At 39.7% G+C, this 23,234-nt stretch overlaps 1 protein-coding gene across 1 annotated transcript in view; it reads left to right on the top strand.

Moving 5' to 3' along the window:
• Positions 1–23,234, top strand: part of LOC135233731 (collagen alpha-1(V) chain-like) — a 133,501-nt gene that overhangs the window by 24,652 nt on the left and 85,615 nt on the right. Inside the window, exons 3-5 of the mRNA XM_064297531.1 lie at positions 10,583–10,796; positions 11,409–11,571; positions 18,564–18,695. Coding sequence (XP_064153601.1) covers positions 10,583–10,796; positions 11,409–11,571; positions 18,564–18,695 — 509 coding nt within the window. The remainder of the gene's footprint in view (positions 1–10,582; positions 10,797–11,408; positions 11,572–18,563; positions 18,696–23,234) is intronic.

Below are 23,234 nucleotides of genomic sequence, written 5' to 3'. Positions count from 1 at the left end.
GGTGTTAAAATATCTGCATTTTAACTCATTTTAAATACAGCTTCTGTGAATAAGTATCGGCTCATAGCTAGTACTAGCCTCTGTTATAGAGGGGGTGCATCAACAGAGGCAAGCAGAGTTGGGTGCAGTAGCAAACGCTGACTTGAAGTTGTTAGCTGATACAGAGAGGAATTTTAAATGATCGGAATGGCTCGGCTAAATTGTTGACGCTTGGTTGGCTGCTTCGGTTTATCCAAGCCTGCCCTTGTTGCTGAAAGTGCTAGGTAGATTTTTGTTGGTATAGAAAGCAATTTTGAATTAAGCAACTGACATGTATTAACTAGCTAGAGAACAGAGGATAAGAGACATTTTGTTCACTTTCATATTTTACGTAGCCTACAATTAACGCTAGTTTACAGTTTAAATAAAACTATACCCCAAACCAATGTAAAGCAGCCTTTGAAAGAAACTAGAATACACCGAGGACAGTGACTGTCAGGTAGCGTAACCACACGTCACAAGCACGCATAACATCTCAAATGCATATAACAGCGCTCTCTGTCCTTGTGATCTTGCCGAGTTCATTCTTCCAAGAACAACTAGCAAGAATATTCTCCCCAAGAACACAAGTCTATTCTTTGCATTCTTGGTAATGAGACACACCCGATGCATCCTTGCCCAATGAGAACTGACCTAATATCCCACCATTCATTGCGCGATGGCAGACGAGATGGCCCAAGCTCACAATAAATGTAAATATTTTCTCATTTCACTAATAAATGTTACCAGAATTCAAATGAGGCGAGAAATATATGTTATAATACCTGAATTTCAGCTCATTTCCTAATCCTACAACATATAACTAAAAACATTTAATTCAGCTCGGTGAACTCGTAGAGTTGAATCGATTACCTTAGAGACTAAGTCTTACCCAGAGGATAGTATTGCATGTTAGCCAAGCCAAATTAAACTTTTGTTGTTTTCATTTCACCAATAAATGTGAACAAAAATCTTTTAAGAATGAAAATGAGGCAATAAATATGTGTTAAAATAGCTGTATTTTAACTAATTTTAAATATAGCTACTGTGAATAAGTATCGGCTCATAGCCAGTACTAGCCTCTGTTGTAATGTGGGGTGCATCAACGGAGGCAAGCAGAGTTGTATGCTGTAGCAAACGCTGGCTTGATGTTAGCTGCTACAGAGAGCAATTTTAAATGATTGGAATGGCTCGGTTGCATCAAGTTAGCCAAGACTGCCCTTGTTTCTGTAAGTGCTAGGTAGATTTTTGTCGGTATAGAAAGCAATTGTGAATGAAGCAACCTACAAGTAGCAAGCAATTAACGTTAGTCTACAATTGAAATGAAACTATACCCCAAACGAATGTAAAGCAACCTTTGAAAGAAACTAGAATACACTGGAGAGGGGGACTGTCAGGAAAGACTGCTAACGTTGCTTACATTTGTAGTGGTAGCATAACCACACGTCACTAGCTTGCATTGCTTCTCAAATGCACCCATGATTTTAAAGCCACACCCAATGGAAATAAGGTGAACAGAGCTACACATGAACATTTTAATCAGGAGCGAGTCAATGTAAAATTCTGATAATAATTCTGATTAAAAAAAGAGTTGTTTTAAATGGTGCACTTTGGTAACAAAATTTTTGAAAATGTTTAGAAATATGTTTATGATTAAAAGTTGTCAGTAAATATAATCTAACAGGAGATATGCCCCAAGAAATGTAATCAGAATTTTTTTTTAAATATTCAAAATACTAACTGCCGTTATTATAATGTACCTCCTGAAAATCCTTAAATGGAATGTTTTCACTCTGGAGGCAAGAAGCAATCTGTCTCCTTCTCCTACACTGTCTTATATGTACACTGAACAAAAATATAAATGCAACACTATTATTTTTGCAACCATTTTTAATGCGTTTAAATAATACCTCAAAGATTTGTTCTATGTGCAGAAAGATCTTATTTCGCCCAAATTTTGCCCACAAATTTGTTTATATCACTGTTAGCTAGCATTTCTCCTTTGTCAAGATAATCCATTTCCTGCGCAGGTGTGGCATGTCCAGATGTTCATTAAAAGCCATGATCACTACACAGGTGTTCCTTATGATGGGGTCAATAAAAGGACACCCTAAAATGCTAAATTTTTTGTTGTTCAACACCATGTCACAGATGGCTCAAGAGTTATGAGATCATGCAATTGGCATGCTGACTGCAGGAATGTCCTGTAGAGCTGTTGCCAGAGTAATGGGTGTTTATTACTCTGCCACCATAAGCCGCCTCCAGTGTTACTTCAGAGATTTTGGAGGTTCGTCCAAGAGGCCTCACAACCGCAGACCACATGTAACCACGCCAGCCCAGGACCGCCACATTCGACTTCTTCACCTGCAGGATCATCTGAGGCCAGCCACACGAACAGCTGATGAAACAGTTGGTTTACACAACCATAGAATTTCTGCACAAACTGTCAGAAATTGCCTCAGGGAAGCTCATCTGCGTGCTCAACGTCCTCACTGGGGTCTTGATTTGTCTGCAGTTCGGAGTCACAATCGACGTGAGTGCTCCTGCCCACTCACGTCGATTGTGACGCCGAACTGCAGACAAATCAAGACCCCAGTGAGGACGTCGAGCACGCAGTTCATACCAAAGGTTTTACATACACCTAGGCTAAAGACATTCCAAATCAATTTTTCACAACTCCACACATATCATGTTAACATACATTTCCTGTGTTAAGTCAATTAGGGAATCTACTTTATTTACATAAGAGGTCAATTTAAAATAATAACTAGGAGACAGATTTATTTAAGCTTTTATGTACTATATCAGATTTTCAGTTGGTCAAAAGTTTACATACAGTTTGTTAGTATTTGGTGGCATTACCTTTAAATTGCTTAACTTGAATCAAACGCTTGGGGTAGCCGTCCACAAGCTTCTCACAATATTGTGCTGGAATGTTTGCCCATTCCTCCTGACAGAAGTGGTGTAACTCAGTCAGGTTTGTGGGCCTCCTTGCTCAGACACGCTTTTTCAGTTCAGTCCACAAATTTTCTGTGGGATTCAGGTTAGGGCTTTGTGATGGCCACTCCAATACTTTAACTTTGTTGTCTTTAAGCCATTTTGTTACAACTTTGAAGGTATGCTGTCTTGACGTGTTGCTTCAGTATATCTAGATAATCCTCCTTCCTCATGATGCCATCTATTTTCTGAAGTGCACCAGTCCTTTTTCCAGCAAAACACTCCCACAACATGATGCTGTCACCAGCATGCTTCACAGTTGGGATGGTGTTCTTCGGATTAAAAGCCTCACCCTTTTTGCTCCATACACAGTGTTCATCATTATGACCGTTCAGTTTTCGTTTAATCTGACCAGAGAACACTCCTCCAAAAAGCTAGGTCTTCATCGTGGTGATCACCTGCAAACTTCATCCTGCCTTTTTTATGCTGGTCTTGGAGTAGGGGCTTCTTCCTTGCGTGACAGCATTTCAGGCCATGGCGATATAGGATACTCTTAATGGTGGATGACACTTTGGTACCTGATTCCTCTAACTCACCATCACCAGTTCCTTTGTTGTTGATTTAGGGTTCAGTTGAACTTTTCTGACCATATTTCGTTCAGCCCTGGGAGTTTATTTGTGCCTCCTTCCTGAAATATGCAGTGTCTTTGTGGTGCCAAGATTTTTATATTTGCATGCAATTGATTGTACAGATGGTCGTGGTACCCTCAGTTGTTTGGAAATTGCTTCTAAGGCGGAACCAGACTTGTGGAGGTCCACAGTTTTTTTTCTGATGTCTTGGCTGAGTTGCTTGGATTTATCCATGGCATCCAGGGAAAAAAGGCAGTGGCTCTAAAGGCAGGCCCTTAAATACAGCCACAGGTGCCAATAAACTCCCAATGAACTCCTAATTATGACAATTGGCAATAAGAAGCTTCTAAAAAGTCATTACATCAATTTATGGAATCTTCCAGACTGTTAAAAGAGACAGTCAACTTGGTGTATGTAAACTTTTGACCCACTGGAATTCTGATATAGTGAATTAAAGCTGAAATAAATCTGTCTCTAATCAATTGTTTTAAAATTGCCTTTGATGTAAACAAAGTAGATGCCCTATTTGACTTGCTAAAATAAATGGATGGTAACATGAATGTGTGGAGTTGTGAAAAACTGACTTTGAATATCTTTAGCCTAAGTGTATGTGAACTTTTGGCCTCAGCTGTACACAGCTTTGCACAGCTTTGCTTCTGAAAATGCTTTCAGCTCAATGTAAATAATGCAGGGCTTGGAGGGGGATTTTAGTGATATCAATACCATCACTGGAGTATTAGCAGTTGTATGAGTTGTTGCGAACAGTTATTGGATTATAAAATACCATAATCATCAACCTGGAGTGTCAATTTTAGCCCTTCTCTGGGGAAGAGGCCGGCCTTGTTATTTCTTTTGTTATTTTGAGTGGTTTTACTGTTTGAGACAGGGTGTTTTTCCATCAAAGTGCAAAAGGTTTAAACTTTACAACTGTACAACACCTTGAATCAGTGACCAATAAAAGCAACCATTTAAGAGATTTTTATATTTTGTGATAAGCCTTTGGCTGCACAAAATAATAATTTGAACTTAATTTATTAGGGGGGCTAAACATATTTGCTTCAATGAGAGGCCATCACTGGTCAGAAGTAACTCATGTTTAAATGTATATAAGCAAAGATGTGAAGATCTTGGCGAGCTAGAGACTTTCACTGTCATGCTCTTGATAATGATCAGAAACTCTAAACCTCATATCCAAAGTTAATAATCAGCATAAAAGCTGTAGTTCATACTTAGCTCATACACTTTATCCATGCAGTGTTCAACAGGCTGCAAGTCTTAAATCAGTGAAGGTCATCACCCTCAGATCTGTTCAAACCGTGCCAGGAGGTCACAGGCAAGCCCAGCAGTGACAGAGTGGAACCAGATGTCCCTCTTCAGGTAGTTCTGAATTCTGAATAGTGTACAGTGAAAGATGAGAGGGGAATGCTAGTGCACTGCATAAATCATATGTCACGCTAGCTATGCTTCAAATGGGCCCAGAAATGTGCCTTTTCTCTCATGCAGGGAAAGGGGGCGGTCATGGCATTGTGGCAACCCCTGAAATGAAAACGGGCAAATATCAGGAAATCGCCAGGTACGAGTAGGATATATCAGCCTCCTCCTTACTCCTCTATTGCTGAGTTTAAAACTGGGCCCTAAATCTTCTTCAGAAATCTATGTAAGTGAGCGCTACTCAAAATGAAGTGTTGAGTTGGGAAGGAGTTATGAAAGATTGTGAATTGAATGTATGTTCCTTTGTTTCCATTAGCTTTGTATGTCTACTGTAAAAAAGCTTGATGTTTTAATTAATTTATTTGTTGCTATTTATCTGATCAATTATATATTTTCATTAGTACAGTAAATTTAGTGAGTGTAGAAAGAAATTCTGAAGATTTTCTGAAAATATACTGAAAAGGGGGGTAATACCTTTCCCCCTCTTTTGTTAAGTCACTGTGAAATGGGCTATCACATACTGTGCAGCTGTGCATGCCTTTTTGACCTGGAGTTCTCTACACAAATAGTCTGACCAAGCATCTTCAAAGAGTGGATAGCTTGACCACAATAGATGTTGTTCCCTGACACTGCATAAACCAGTTTTGTCCGCCTTTCAAAATTTTTGATTTTGCAAAACTGCATTGGAAATTGCCAAACGTCTTTATTGTTTGGTGATAGATGTTTTGACACTATTGCTGAAGAATACCAAGTCGTAAAGTCAGTTTTTTATATTGAATGTTATCATGGGACTCCAATTGACTCCGATTCAATTTCTTAAAACTGTATTTTTCATATTTTCTGTTTCCAGGCTATCATATCATCACATGTTGTTAAATAAGAATATTAATAAACAAAAAATATGGAATTTTTTAAGGACTGAAGGAATATATTTATTATGCTTTAACTACACAAAGTGAATAAGTAGCCACAGGTGAAAAAAGGCTATCTGCATTGCTGTATACATTCAAATACCACAACACATCAGGACCGTACTCTCTAGCTGCCTGAGGAAAAGAATATGGTGTCGAAACACATTGTGGCATCAGCATGTACAGTGGTGTAGATAGCCATTTTTGCTCCTGTGGCTGCATATTCGCTTTGTACGGTTTAAAGCCTAATAAATACATTTCTTCAGTCTTCAAGAATTTACCTATTTTATTTTATTTTAGTTTACTAGTTTTGATTGCCTTTTGGGAAATTTTGTTTTACTCCACCTATATGTCTTTAAATAAGAATATTACATATTCTGAAGTTATTAAACTTGAAGATCATTTTTATGTCTTTGTCATTTTTTTTCTTGTAATCAAAAATAGGTCATTTTTAATTAGCAAATTTTAATTTAAAAAATCAACATTAGCTGTCTCTTTCTACTTCCTTCAAATTGGATGGTATCATGGGAATACCTTTATTTCCTTCTGTGATTGGTGGGCATCATGGGGATATCTGTTCTTCCTGAAGTTGACAGTAATGTGACTTTTATACACCCTGGCCTGGACCGTAAAGGGCCCAGCACCCCCCACCCACATTTCCTGTCTGACCATTCCTGGGATCAGTCCCCTCAGTGGGATTAGAGGTCAGAGGTCAGAAGAAATTGTGTTTGAATTGTGTGCTTCAGCTCTGCTGGACCTCATGTGTGAAGTTTATCTTTCTTTTGGCATTATTGGTTTCATAAGGCATATGAAGAAAATATTTTCCTGAAATGTTGCAGTTCACTGCTCTTGTGTAATATATTTATGCAGGCTACTGCTATATATATATATGCAGTGCCATGTGGTTTAAATACACTGTCTATAAACATCATTCATGTTGACGTTTTTTGCTTGACTGTGTTGATTAGGCATTGGTATGTTAACAGTTACGATAAAGTAAAAAGTTCTTGAAGCTTGAAGACATTTCCATGGCCAGAAGGGCACTTACAATATCCCTTGAAATTCTTACAAAATATTCATTTAAAAAAAGACAAATTAAGAATTCACAAAATATGGGACATCAGTACCCTAATAAAAAGTAAATAAAAAATCAAATGAAGCGAGAATGCAGACATTCAGTCGACGGGCAGTGCATTGAACATAAAAGGCAAAATTGCAGTTTAAACATGTTAATTGTCATCAGCCCCTGTAACTGGACACCTAATTGGATACCAGGCTACAGGAGATTCATATCTATTCATAGAGGTGATCCTAAACCTCATTTTGTCTCAACTGGTGATCTAAGTTTCTGTTGTTTTTATGTTGTGTTCTCAAGCAGTAGAGGTGGCAATTCAGACATCATTCTTACATCATCATGCATGACTGAGGGAATAGACCTATTGCTTTCTTTAATCTGCTGTAGAACATGCTGGCATGTTATGTAGCTCAACTGCCTACATCAGTCAAAATATAATTTGGCCCCTGAGGCCAGCAGTACTACTGATTGTTATTCTTCCCCTCTAAACAGAGACAGATTTAGACCTGGGGCACCAGGTGAGTGGGATCTATGACTCACTAGTGACTTCAGGGCCAGATTTTAGTATCCAGGTTGCATATGATAATAATTCTTTTGGTTTAATGTTATCTAGTTTAAAAAAAAAATCAATTTGCAATTGTGCACAAAACAGTCAAAGGGTCTTAATAATAGCAACCAAACAAAAATGTAATGCTTGCTTTTGCTAACCCCTATGTACCCAAACAAACTGCACCATCAGTACGTAAACAACCAAGTGAACTACCCTGTAAATGAATTGCTTGTCTGTTCCCAGTTCCATTAACTACTAATAGAACAACACCTGACATCCAGTGAGTAACTATTACCACAGCTGACAACAGTGCATTTACGCTGACTCTCCCGTTAAGCTTGCCATTTTTTTTATCTCGGAAATATTTAAATTCTCTTTTAAATTTTAAATTTTTTATCATTTGGGAACAGATTTTTTGTATCCATTTGACATTTGCCTTTTTTTCTGGAAACATGTTTCCATGAGAATTTTGAGTCCATGTGCTCTTTAGATTGACAGTTGCAAAATCGACTTTCGTACAATATCTTTTTGTACAATATCTCTATTCACCTGGCAGGTATGTCATCGTGTGAAGTTACAGTATGCCTTAGCATGCCCCATACCTATATAGCACTGAGAGCTTGGCACCTTTCAGGGTTTCCTACAAAAATAACCATAATAATCACAGACTTGCAGCCCTTAAAACATTCATTTCTGCACCTTCTGACCTCATGTCAACAAATTTCGTACTGCATGATAAAATTAAGCAATTAACATCCTATCATGCTCTGTAGCATGTATAAAAATGGTGGGCAGACCCAGTTGACCTTGATTGAGGATCAAGATGGCAAGAGGAAAAGATCTAAGTGACTTTAAAACAGGGTTCACTATTGGGGCATGGATGGCAGGAGCTTCAGTCACAAAGCCTTCTCAACTGGCTAGTGTTTCAGTAGGAACAGTGATTGAAGTTTATCCTATGATTAAACATTTCTATTGTGATGGGAGTGATCTCTTCCAGGATGGCAATGCCCCCATCCACAGGGCACAAGGGGTCACAGAATGGTTTGATGAGTAAGCAAATGATGTGAATCATGTGTTTTGGCCTTCGTAGTCACCAGATCTCAACCCAGTTGAACAACTATGGGAGATTTTGGGCCAACGTGTTAGACAGCACTCTCCACCCCCATCATAAAAACACCAAATGAGGGAATATGTTTTGGAAGAATGGTTTTCCGTACCTCCAGTATAGTTCCAGAAACTTGTAGAATCTATGCCAAGGCGCACTGAAGCTGTTCTGGAGGCTTGTGGTGGCAACAACCTTGCTAAGACACTTTATGTTGGTTATTCTTTTCATTTGTCGCCCGTCTGTACCTTGCTAACGAGTCGACAGACCGAGTGTATAACGTTAGACAGACAGCTCCGAAATTAAGCACTGAAATCTACGCTGCTATTTGGTCCAGTAGGTAACGATACCGGTCGTATGGAAAACAGCACAAACACTGACTTCTTCATGGCAGGTATATTGATTTTCTTGAAGTGAGAACAGTCAAACTCACCGTTGTGCTGTTTCTTCTGTGAACTACTTTTTAACTAGGCTACTGTTGCTACCCTGAAACGCCACATTACTAAATTAATGTTAGCTACCCGTATAGATCCTCTATTCATACAAACAATTAGTATGTGTACGCAATACCCCATTGAAACACTTCCATTTAAAAATATGACAAACACTTTCATTTATTTTTTTATTCATGGTAAAGGAAAAATGTCTGATTCCATGCATGTGTCTTTAAGCTACAATGTATGTGTGTTTGCATGTACTTATGTGTGTGCATGTGTGTTTTCATGTATGTATGAAAACACACATGTCTCTTTCATAGCCTACATTAATGTATATGCATTACTATTACCACTTACTCGTAACAAACAGTACAAAAAGAAAACTTACTTGAAATAATTTTAAAAAACATTGGGTAGAATTGCTTTGTAATGCAGCCAAGATAGCCAGTGTTGTTTATTGTAACTTGGCCTAATTCTGATATCAGTTTTTTTTTAAATGCAGGCCTGAATTTTCCAAGTTTGAAGTAAAGACAATGCTTTGTATGTGTGAGTAACTTGGCATTTTTGTACGTTGAAAATGTGTTTTCATAAGATGTACTGTAGTATACAGTATAAGTATATAGAGTACATTTCCAAGAATGGGCCAATAATAAATTTAATTTTCATTTTTTATTTTATAGCCATAAAGGAACCACTGATACTAACCATGTTTACATAATATAATTTATCGGCTCATGGGGAGTCCTGATAGAAGTCATATTTGCTTAAGATGTTATATTGGCATATGGGGATCCCTGATAGTTTATGTTATGCCTTGAATGGTCTCCTGTGTGAAACACAATGATGCCGAAACTACAGGGAGGTAAAACCACTGAGGCGTACTGTGTGAAGGTTTGTGAAAGGCCGCAGACAGGCAGATTAGGGAACTTGGCCATAGCACTTCATATAAAGGGATGTTTTCAAACAGTTGGATGTTCCCTGACACGATGAGCAATTTGCTACTCGGTCCTTCAGTGCAATAATTCTATAGGAAAGGAAGTGGCAAGTGTCGTATACTGGGTAGGAAACTGGGCTAGTAACCTAAAGCCTGCAGGTTTGATTCCCAGATAGGTCTCTGTCGTTGTACCCTTGAGCAAGATACTTAGCCTGCATTGCTTCAGTATATATACAGCTGTATAAATGGATGCAATGTAAATGCTGTGTGAAAATGTTGTGTAAGTTTTATCCAGAGCATATGCCTGTAATGTAATGCCCAACGGCCTGGGCCTGTGGTTCTGAAAATTCTTAGCTATAGCTCCTTCCAATCCATTCTCATTTCCTGCCCAGGAAAATGAAAATGTAATCAAAGCTTTGTTTGAAGCAAACTTTCTTATGGAGAAAAGTATGCAGTGTTGACTCAGAGAGGTGTCAATGTCTAAGAGTTAGCGCAGGTACTGTGCAGGTTGCTACTTTATCAGGCTAGACCAGGTGTCCTGAAACTGTCTTCCCCCAGACTCCGGCTTTCCAGAGGATTTCTCAATTCTGGCCACGGTAAGGCCAAAAAAAGGCAGCCAGCCATTCCTCCTGTCCGTCTACAATGGGAAGGGCATCCAACAGCTGGGTGTGGAGCTGGGACGCTCTCCCATATTTCTGTATGAAGACCACTCTGGGAAACCTGGGCCAGAGGACTACCCACTATTCAGGGGAGTCAACTTGGCTGACGGAAAGTAAGTTCCCTCTGAGAGGTCTCTCTTTAGGGTTATTCCTACTGTGATTAAAGCACTCCATGTAGTGGTGGCTTCATTTCCTGTGGTGGTGACATAATTTCTGTGGGTTGAACCTGTGTCCGGATCTGCTTTTAGCAACTGCAGTTCTACTAAAATGTGGGAGAGTGAGGCTTCATGAACCTCATAATGGATGGGGATACCACATATTGCCAATCATGACTTTGAATCCATTGAATGGATCCACTGACTGCTCTCAACAGCAAAACAACTTTATTGGTTGACATCAGTGTCACTAATAATGTAGGGAAGGCAGACTGATTTTCTGATTCATGAATTCCTCCTCATTCTCTGGGAAAGGGGTGAGGTGCTTGATAGTCTGGCACAACCACAGATTGTACAAAAAAATGCTTCATTGCTTCATTGAATACTTCATTCACCTTTTAGGTTCATTCAGATAAACCTAAAATTTCAATTGCAAAAACCTAAAACCTAAACATTTTTCATTAGAAGTATTCATTAGAAATCATCTGCATCATATTGTCTCTGTACTATTTGTTATGAGCGGATGATTATTCTGAGGATATATTCTCTCTTTCTCTCTCCCTCTCTCAGGTGGCACAGAGTGGCCATCAGTGTTCATAAGCGGACAGTCACTCTGATACTTGACTGTAAAAAGAAGTTCAGCAAAACTCTGGGCAGAAGTGGGCACCCCATTATCGATACTTCAGGCATCATGGTGTTTGGAACCAGGATCCTGGATGAAGAGGTCTTTCAGGTACAGTAGTTCCCCTGGCCCGTGGTGTAAAATAATTATGACTGGTCCCGGAGCAAGATTTTTTAATGGGCCCCCTATGACCCACGCAAACATGTGCTCACACTGCACCATTAGGCTTAGCTATTTTACAGTAGACACTGTGTTGAGTTGTACAAGTTAGGCTATTGGGAATGTAGGCCAAGTAGAGAGCAGAACCATGAACAGGACTTAGCCCTGTCAGTGCTTGGCTGTAGGCTGGTGGAAACATTAGCAAATGGTCACCGAATAAACATCACAACTAGCTGGGCTGGTAGCTTGCTTTGGCCTACACAACACAACATATCAGACCAAAAAGCACAAAAAAGAGGCATGGTTAGGTGCAGTGGCTCACGTTGCAGGCTAGGCTATGTATAAGCTTCCAATGCTTATGTTATTGATTTACGGATTTCCCAACTCATCACTGGGCAAAGAGTCTGCCTGTTGGCTAGCTCGATTGCAGATATTGCTACAGCCTTAACATGCATAAAGTTTAATCACTCTAGCTAGCTAAAAATCACCTTGCAATTAAAACCACCTGTTACTGTCCTTATACTTTTCCCTGCTCAAAATTCCAAAAGTTACAGGGGGCAATGCAGGATGAATATCACCCAAACTATGACACTCGTGGTAGCCCATGGAATGCTGCAGCTTTGGAATGCAGGATATCTCAAAATCTGCAGTTTAAACAAATTAATTTACGTTCTTAGAAACACGATTTTTGCCGTAATATTCCAACTCACAATAAATGTATGTCCCTCATAATTTTATGATGACACTTATAACAGGAGCAGGAAGAAATAGTGGGATTAGAATAAGGATCAAATAAGCTACAACTAATGCTTTGGCATCCCGATAAAAATGATTTTTTGCCATACAGGCTAATAATACTAAAACACAGTAGAAGCGATTTCAGTTTTAATTTAGGCTTCTCACATTGAGAAAGCTAGCGAGAGCATGACATCTCTTTTCGGCTTTTCATTCAAGGTAAGAAATTAAGTGCTTTCTCTTTGAGTCTCGCCACACTGCCACTAAGGGCCGTATAATTATGTCTGGGTCATCATTCAAAATCTTTAAAAAACCTCCTGCATTATAATGTGAGTAATGGACGTAAAGAAGAAAAAAGCGCTATTGCCAAGAGTACCATGTGGGGATCATTTTTAAAAATCATCATACTACCTCATAACCATAGTAAGCTATTTCCAAGACCAAAAATATTTTATTTAAACGCCCTCACCCACCCTACTCACAGTTTTGGATGCTGAAAATGATCTGCTGCTTACCATTTAAGGAACGCATATGAGCTATCCTTGAAATTTTATGATCAAGGTTTACTGTTTAGCACTACCACTTTGCTATCCAAATAAAAAACAATGGACGCATGGCAGAATCCCCGTTTAAACTATAACAGACTGGCACGATCAGGAACCTGGCACTAATCCCCTTGAAAGCCACACCACCCATAAATATGTTTTTTCCCCCCCCACTGATTGTAGTCCAGCCATCAGATTTGAAGACATCCTTTCCTTAAAACCGAAAACAAACAAACGGAAAAAAACCCAGATGATAATCATGGCATGCAATTTGAGTATAATCAGTCTGTAGTTTGCTAGTTAAAACTTTTTATATTTAAGTTAACTAATTAGCTTGATAATTTGCACGAGCTGCACAATTATTGAATACAGTCCTAGCTAAAGTTAAAGTAATAATCTCAAAGATTTTCATTAAAATAAATGTCTGTTAAGTCACTATCTATCGCCGAATTAGGTAACACAATGGTGATTGAGCCTATTATTATATTAATTTATATTATTATTAATAATATAATAATTTATGATTAAAGAACTGGGTGTCTGTGGCGACATTCCCAGGAAAAAATCACAAGCGGCGCATAGTTAGTGATGCGTTTTCCATCACCCATCAGTGGTTGGTCCGCCAGAGAGGGTAGACGGAGCTAACGCAACAGGCAAGGTAATTAACACAATTTAATGTCAGCTAACAATTAGAAAAAACGCTAGCTAATGCTACCGACTGGTACCGACCTCGCAAAATGTCTCTCGAATGCAGTGCTACCTTGTTGCAACGTTGCAATGTAGCTAACTAAAGGTCAGTTCAGATCAATGATTCGCAACGAGACTGGATGCAACTTGCAAAATTCCAAGACGTCTGATTGTAAACGTTCTAACTGCACTTGGTGATTTGACAAGGTGGGTGTTTTGAGACCCCAGGCAACGGCTTCAGACGCTCTGCAACTAACCAGTTCACACCGCTGCAATTTTCTCTGCAACATTCTAAAACCGTTTTGAATCATTGATCTGAATTGGCCTTAACGTTACCGTTATTTACATTGCCATCAAGTTCATCAATATATTATAATGATCGGAATAAGGCCGTCTTTACACAGAGCATTAACCAGGGGTATAGGTGGAGCAGAGCCAGGTCTGATTTCAGTGTAAAATGTCAAACCAGAGAAAACTAAATAAAAGAATACAGCAGTATGGATTAGCGTTATTATTTTATTACGCTTCCTCATATGGTCCTTCAGCCTTGCTCTTTTTTGATGAAATCTCCTTTGCTTTTGTTTTATTATTCTTGTTCTGATTGCTAATTTAACACCCAGCTCCGCTTTATTCTTGAACAGTTTGCTAGCAAAACCAGAAACACCAGCGGTAACATTTTGCAAGGCAGTTGTTTCAAAAATATTACACAACAATCATTCACGAGAAAGACTGTTTAGTGTGCACGAGATACATAATTGTACGAGCCGCAGTGAATCCCGCAAAAACTTCTCTGCAGTGTAAAGATGTTAATACCGGGCAAAAGGTGGATAAAGAAACTCTGTGGAAATTGATCATCACTAATTCTACCCCAGGTCTGCTACAGCATTTTAACCCAGCTCGGCAGTGTAAAGACAGCAATTAATTAATGAGTGTGTACATAACGTTACTTTTATAACAACCATTTTTCAGTAAATAGTAAGTGTTATAGTTGGCGTGGCCCAGGTGCCAACTGACTGACGTCACACAGGCGACACTGGTTGGATCCGGTTGGATCTCTGGGAAGTGAGGTCCAAAAACACACCTGCAATTACTGCTTTTCGCCATTGGTACCGCCAAAGAGAACGAAACAGAAATCTTCGAGATTGTAACTTTAAGTTCTATAACAAAATACCGCGAAGTCCAGATAATTTCAGCAACTCCTCTCGATTGATTGATGGGAGAACATATGTGTATTTATTTGTGAATCAGATACATTTATTTGTGGATCTGTTACATTTATTTGTGAATTAACTGTTTTATTTGTAAGTTATGAAAAATATTTGTGACTCACTTGATTTTTGGAATGTTTATTTATTTATTTACATAAAAAATTCATTTTAAATGGATTCAGTTCATTTTTATTCTCATCAATCTACACACAATACCCCATAATGACAGAGCGAAAGCAGGTTTAGAAATTTGTGCATATTTATTAAAAATGAAAAACTGAAATATCACATTTACAGAAGTATGGATCATGAGTTGGATCGGGATCGTTGTTGCACAGCTATTTCAGGTCTCTCCAGAGGTGTTTGATCAGGTTCAAGTCCAAGCTCTGGCTGGGCCACTCTAGGACATTCACAGACTTGTCCCGAAGCCACTCCTGCATTGTCTTAGCTGTGTGCGTAGGATTGTTGTCCAGTTAGATGGTGAACCTTCGCCCCAGTCTGAGGTCCTGAACGCTCTGGCGCAGTTTTTTCATTAAGGATCTTTCTGCACTTTGCTCCATTCATCTCTCCCTCGATCCTGACTAGTCTCCCAGTTCCTGCCGCTGAAAAACATCCATGCTTCATCGTAGGGATGGTATTAGCCAGGTGATGAGTGGTGCCTGGTTTCCTCTAGACGTGATGCTTGTCATTGTGGCCAAAGAGTTCAATCTTGGTTTCATCAGACCAGAGACCATCTTGTTTCTCATGGACTGATAGTTTTTTAGGTGCCTTTAAGCAAACTTCAAGTGGGCTGTCATGTGTCTTTTACTGAGGAGTGGCTTCTGTCTGACCACTATACTATAAAGGCCTGATTGGTGGAGTGCTGTAGAGATTGTTGTCCTTCTGGAAGGTTCTCCCATCTCCACAGAGGAACTCTGCAGCTCTGTCGAAGTGGCTATTGGGTTCTTGGTCACCTCCCTGGCTAAGGCCCTTCTCCCCCGATTGCTTGGTTTGGCCGGGTGGCCAGCTCTAGGAAGACTCCTGGTGGTTCCAAACTTCTTCTATTTAAGAATGATGGAGGCCACTGTGTTCTTCGGGACCTTCAATGCTGTAGAAATTTTTTTGTACGCTTCCCCAGATCTGTATCTCGACACATTCCTGTCTTGGAGGTCTACAGACAATTCCTTTGACTTCATGGCTTGGCTTTTGCTCTGACATGCACTGTCAACTGTGGGACCTTATATAGACAGGTGTGTGCCTTTCCAATCAATTGAATTTACCACAAGTGGACAAGTTGTACAAACATCTGAAGTATGATCACTGGAAACAGGATGCACCTGAGCTTAATTTTTAGTGTCACAGCAAAGGGTCTGAATACTTATGTAAATGTGATATTTCAGTTTCTTATTTTTAATAAATTTGCAAAAATTTCTTAAAACGTGTTTTCACTTTGTCATTATGGGGTATTATGTGTAGATTGAGGAGAATAACAATGAATTTCATCCCTTTTAGAATAAGGCTATAATGTAAACAAAATGTGGAAAAGGTTAAGGGGTCTGAATACTTCAGAAGGCACTGTATTCATTTATTTTTAAGACAATAATACCCCATAGGTCTTTCATTGCTATAGGGTACACATTAGTTCATTGTTATGGCCCAGAAGGCATTGCTTTATATATAACTTATGGCCTAGCTAAAATAATTAGTGAGGTAACGCTGCTAGAATTGACTGCCTCATCATAGGTGTCTCCACCATCAAGATTTGTAAATCAAGCAAATGCTAACGTGGACTTCCTTGGAAGTGGGCACTTTTTACCTTCTTTAGGTTATACAAAATTAAAGATTAACATTAACATTATCTAGAAGTTAGCAAATATTAGCTAGTGAACTAATGTTCCTGTCAGATTAAACCAAGTCAGTTACATTACAATGGCTAAGTTAGTTAACATTTGTCTGCTAACATTAGACAGATCACGTCCCCAGTTTAACATTAGATATCTAGCTAACTACAGCAGCTCTGGGAATCAAGATGAACCTGCCTCGTGACAACATGAGAATATAGCCAGCAAAACTTTTTAGATCTCGTAGGTAGCTTCGTAAGATAGTAAATGTCAGCTAGCTTGCTAAGTAGCTAGCCAGCCAGCTGGGAATCCCACATTCATTCATAAGAGCAGGCCAGCATTATGCCAGCACTGTCACTCACGTAACTTAGTATTTTCTGTCATTGGTAGTCAGCTAGGCATATTCAATTGAGTACCTATGTATGGAAAGCCATCGATGCAAAAACCTCTTAAAATAATGCCATCACAGTGATTTTTATTTGTGCACACAGAACATGTCCATAGCTTTCCATACCAATGAGATTAGAACATAGTCTTACAGCATAGTGTAACATACGGTATTTTGCAAATTTACGCCAAACTGCTTAGCTAAGATATTTGATGCAAAACCTATTATCCATTTCAGTATTTTGTCCTTGGGTTGCATGTCCACCTCAGCTGTGACAATGCTCGGAAATTGGTCTATTTTACCCAGTGTTCTATATCACTATAGCAACATGTCAACTTCTAGCTGTGTAGAATGCAGGTGTCAATGGTTTAAAATGCTGATGAGGTTTTTATGACATAAGCAGCACAATAATGGCAAAAGGTGCATATTTGGCATGACAGAGCCATAAAACCTTCTATAAATTAATTAAATGAAGGACATTCCAGCTAGAATTACTTTGGCCCATCCAAAATGAAAATGCTGGTGCCACTACTGTTGAGACAGGCACACTTCCGTCTACATTTCAGTAAATATACAGAAATTTGCAAGTTCTTTAACATAAAATTAAAATAAAGACAATATTTACAAATTTTGCCTCAATAAAGAAAAGTTCTACTTGGTGAAGAACACAGACCCACTAACTGCTTTGTATGTGGCAACTTGTCATCACCATAGAAGCTCAATAACTGTCAATATCTGCAGTTAATCATCATCTACATATTTGTTTAACATATAGGGAAGTGAAACTGAAGTTTTGGGAATGGAGCAGCAAAAGCTAAATATAAGCAAACTACGTAGCGTTTAGGTCTGGGTTCAAAGTACTTTATTGGCACGACATGTACTGCGTAGCCAAAGCAAACATTACAAAGAACAACAACAATAATAGCAGGGAAAAAAATCAACTATAAAACCTGTAACTAATAAATGCATTATCCTAAATGACACATCATATACCCATAATATTACAAACAATACATAAGAAACATATACATGCAACAACTTATATACTGGTCGTAACGAGGCCCTGTTGGATGAACATGCACACACACATGCACGCGCGCACATGAGCACATACACACATACTCACATGCACATTCACACACACGTACGCACGCACGCACACATATACACACGTACATGCACACACACACATGTGCACACAAACACACACACAGAAAAACATGCACACAATTTATCTACAGCACATAATGCATTTAACCTTTGCTGCCTGGGTCTGTGTTCTGTCTGGGCTGTGTGAAATGGAGAAAACAAAGGTGTCCAATTTTTAGTTCTTCATGATTTTTCATACCCATTGGTTTACCTCTGAACCTAAAAACCTTTTTTTAATTTTATTTATTTATTTTATTTGATCTAAATGCTTTTGGTTCAGTTCCGGGGTGCAGGTCCCTGATCTAGTCCATGCCGGACATTAATCAGTGTATTCATGGGAATACAGCCTGCGAATGTTGAAAGAGGACCTATTCCTGTTAGACTAATTTGCATTTCGTGTTTTGTGCTTCAGGGAGATATTCAGCAGCTCCTGATCGTTGATGACCACAGGGCTGCCCATGACTACTGCGAGCACTTCAGCCCTGACTGTGAGGTGCCTGTCCCAGACTTCCCCCAGAATCAGGAACCCAACTTCTATGATTATGTAAGTATGTCTCAGGAGTACAACTTATTTTACACCCAGTCCCTGCAAGAAAATAAAAGGAAACATAAATGAGCTGTAAATGGGGAGTACTCAGTTGTGTACCCAGATGTGTATGGAGTGAGCTGCTGTACTAAATGCGTGGGTAATGAGGGGCTAAGTGGGCAGTAGAACTAAGGCCAAAAGTAATAATAAGCTCAAGCTTCTTGTGTGTTTTTACAGCTCCTAAAAGGAGGCCATACCAAAACATAGCTAAACAAACAAAACAGTGAAAGATCCATCCATCAAAGTTGAAGACAAACCTGAAATAACAAAACAATAAATTGATAACATAGCTAGGAAAAGCGATGATTCCTATAAAAGAATCAACAGGCAAGCATAAACCTGGTGAGACACCATCTCTTCTTTTAACCTCAAAATAACACTTTTTGGTTATTTATGCAATGCCTTTCAAGAAATGTTAGACAAAACAGTTGGATTAGGAGAGTGAAGACACTGGCATGGGTCAGATTCAATTCGAGACAGTGGTGGTCACTCATGCACTGCAAGAGGCACTAGTGAGCTACCCAGCAGAAATAACTGAGTTTACTGTTTCAATAAAAAGATGTCTTCAGTCAGAGGAAAGCACACTAAAAAACATGCGTATAGCACTGAAGCGTAAAATGGTTAGTCATGAAATTAAAATATTAATCATTTCGACAGCGTATTCATTCAGCCATGAGAGGTAATCAGTAAGAAAAATTGGATGAAAATAGCCACTTAAAAATACTATTCCTCTGACATATCACGTATTCTGAAGCTGTACAGTTGAAGCCAAAAGTTTACGTACACCTAGGCTAAAGACATTCAAACTAATGTTTTCACAACTCAACGCATTTGATGTTAGCATACATTTCCTGTGTTAGGTCAATTAGGGTATCTATTTATTTTCATAAGAGTTCATTTCAAAATAATAGCTAAGAGACAGATTCATTTAAGCTTTTAATGTAATGACTTTTTAGAAGCTTCTGATTGGCTAATTGTCATAATTAGGAGTTATTTGGGAGTTAATTGGCACCTGTGGCTATATTTAAGGGCCTTTAGAGCCACTGCCTTTTTGCCCTTGATACCATAGGAAAATCCAAGCAACTCAGCCAAGACGCCAGAAAAAAAACTGTGGACCCCCACAAGTCCAGTTACTCCTTAGGAGCAATTTCCAAACAACTGAATGTACTGCGATCACCTGTACAAACATTTGTATGCAAATATAAAAAACTTGGGACCGCACAGACACTGCATTGTTGAGGAAGGAGGCACAAATTAACTCCCATGGCTGAACGAACTTTGGTCAGAAAGGATCAACTGAACCTCAAGACAACAAAGGAACTGGTGAAGGCATCAGGTGCCAAAGTATCTACATCCATCATTAAGAGAATCCTACATCGCCATGGCCTGAAAGGCTGTCATGCAAGGAAGATGCCCCTACTGCAAGACTGGCATAAAAAAGCCAGAATGAAGTTTGCTGGTGATCACCAGGACGAAGGCCTAGCCATTTGGAGGAGTGTTCTCTGGTCAGATTAAACAAAAATTGAACTGTTTGGCCATGATGATCAGCACTATGTATGGAGGAAAAAAGGTGAGGATTTTAATCTGAAGAACACCATCCCAACTGTGAAGCATGGGGGTGGTAGCATCATGTGGTGAGGGTGTTTTGCTGGAGGTGTTTTGCTGGAAATGGGACAGAAATGGGACAGAAAATAGATGGCATCATGAGGAAGGAGGATTTATCTACTAAAGCAACACCTTAGGACATCAGCTAGAAAGTTAAAACTAGGTTACAACTGGGTCTTCCAGCAGGACTATGATCCTAAGCATACCTCCAAAGCTGTAACAAAATGGCTTAAAGACAACAAAGTGAAAGTACTGGAGTGGCCATCACAAAGCCCTGACCTGAATCCCATAGAAAATCTGTGGACTGAACTGAAAAAGCATGTCCGAGCAAGGAGGCCCACAAACGTGACTGAGTTACACCATTTCTGTCAGGAGGAATGGGCAAAAATTCAGGCAAAGTATTGTGAGAAGCTTGTGGAAGGCTACCCCAAGCATTTGATTTAAGTTAAGCAATTACAAGTCAATCCAATCCAATCCAATCCAATTTTATTTGTTAAGCACTTTAAAACAGCCATGGCTGACCAAAGTGCTGTACAGAAGAATAAATAAATACATTGCAAAATAAACACATCATAGCTATAGTCATATAGGTAACAGTCATACAATCTGAGAAATAAATAGGAAAAAATAAAATAAAATAAATAGGATAAAATAAGGAATAAAATAAAGGATAAAATAAAGTCACTGTCTTGCTAGGACTCAAAAGCCAAGGAGAAGAGGTGGGTTTTGACGAGGGATTTAAAAACAGACAGAGAGGAGGCCTGTCTGATGTGCTGAGGCAGGTCGTTCCATAGTGTTGGAGCTGCAACAGCGAAGGCGCTGTCCCCTCTGAGCTTCAGCTTAGTTTTAGGCACTCTCAGGAGCAGCTGATCAGCTGACCTGAGAGAGCGAGTAGGTGTGTAGGGGTGTAGAAGCTCAGAGAGGTACAGCGGGGCAAGACCACTCAGGGATTTAAAAGCAAATAAAATAATTTTAAAATGAATCCTGAAGTGTATGGGCAGCCAGTGGAGTGAGGCTAAAATGGGGGAAATGTGCTCATGCTTGCGTGTGCCGGTTAAAAGATGTGCCGCAGCATTCTGAACCATCTGGAGACGGGAGATGGAGGAAGCACTAACCCCCACATAGAGGGCATTGCAATAATCCAGCCGAGTGGTGATAAAGGCATGGATTACAATCTCAAACTGTTGCCTTGAAAGAATTGGCTTTATTTTGGCCAGCTGCCTCAAATGATAAAAACTTGATTTAACAACCGCCCTGACTTGGCTGTCAAGCTTGAGGTCAGCATCCACTTTTACCCCGAGGTTTGTGATGGTTGGATTGACATACTGGGCCAAAGAGCCCAGATCTGGAAGGGCTGTCCCAGCGATGCCACCAAAAACCATCACTTCAGTCTTCTTCTCATTAAAATTTAAAAAGTTCAGAGACATCCTGGCTTTTATGTCGTTAAGACACTTAACTAAGGCAGTGATTGCATAAGCGTCTTTCTTTTTAAGAGGGACATAGATTTGACTGTCATCCGCATAAAAGTGGAAGGAAATCCCATGCTTCCTAAGTATGGAGCCGAGTGGGAGCAAATACAAAGAAAACAAAAGAGGGCCCAGGACCGAACCCTGCGGGACCCCACACGAGAGAGGAGCAGAGGAGGACACAGAGTCGCCAAGGCTGACACAGAAGGTTCGGTCTGCCAGGTACGACCTGAACCACTCCAGTGCCACGCCCCTGATGCCCACCCACTGCTCCAAGCGAGAGATCAGGACTTCGTGGTCCACTGTGTCGAATGCAGCAGTTAAGTCTAAAAGCACAAGAATAACACAATCACCAGAGTCTGTGGCTAAAAAGATATCATTAAAAACTCTTAAAAGAGCTGATTCGGTGCTGTGCAGAGATTTAAAACCGGATTGGAAAACCTTGAGAATATTGTTGTCTTTCAAAAAGGCCATTAACTGACTGTAAACAATCTTCTCAAGGATTTTTGAAATAAAAGGCAGTTTGGAGATCGGCCTGAAATTGTTAAGAGCAGCAGGATCTAGCTCAGGTTTTTTAATCAGGGGTTGAACAACTGCATGTTTAAAATATACAGGGACCACACCTGAGGACAAACTGCTATTAATAACAGTAAGAACAGAGGTTCCAACAGTTGGGAAAACCTCTTTAAATAGTCAAGGAGGTACAGCATCATTTGGAGAACCTGAGGGCCTCAACTGACCAACAATCTCCTGTAAGAAAAAGTCACAGGCTCAAACTGGTCCAAAACAGCAGAGCAGGTGACAGAGATTGAAGGGTCATAATCAGCAGGTGTGATGAGAGCTCTCGCAGAAGAGACCTTATCAGTAAAAAAGTGAAGAAATTTTTCACAAGCAGCAGGGGAGGCCTCTGTACTGACAGTCTGCCGAGCATTAAGAGCTGAGTCAATGGTTTTAAACAAAACACGTGGTTTGTGACAGTTAGACATGATGATATTAGACAAATGTTCCCTTTTGGCATTTTTCACAGTTGTCTGATAATGACGCCAGCAGTCCCTTAACATTTGAAAGGACACCTGTAGTTTGTCCTTTTTCCACTTGCGCTCAGCTTTATGGCACTCACGTCGGACAGCACGAGTAGTATCATTTAACCAGGACTCAGATCTACTTTTAGGCTGCCTGGTTTTTAATGGAGCCACATTATCTAAAACGGTCTGGCAGGTGGAGTGAAGCCATGAGCTAAGCTCCTCTGTACTGCACACAGACTCAGGAATGACGGTGTTATGACTGAAAACGGCGGAAAACTGAGCAGCAGTGGAGGGGTTAATGATGCGACAGCGCCGAGTAACAGCGGCAGGTTTAACTGTATTACAGGCAAGAGCAACCTCAAACAATACAGGCATATGATCAGAGAATACTGCTGAACAAA

This window comes from Anguilla rostrata, chromosome 10 (assembly GCF_018555375.3).
Source record: "Anguilla rostrata isolate EN2019 chromosome 10, ASM1855537v3, whole genome shotgun sequence".
In the NCBI taxonomy this organism is placed as follows: Eukaryota; Metazoa; Chordata; class Actinopteri; order Anguilliformes; family Anguillidae; genus Anguilla; species Anguilla rostrata.
The sequence above is the reverse complement of the archived record's forward strand: the minus strand, read 5'-3'. Positions and strand labels throughout refer to the sequence as shown.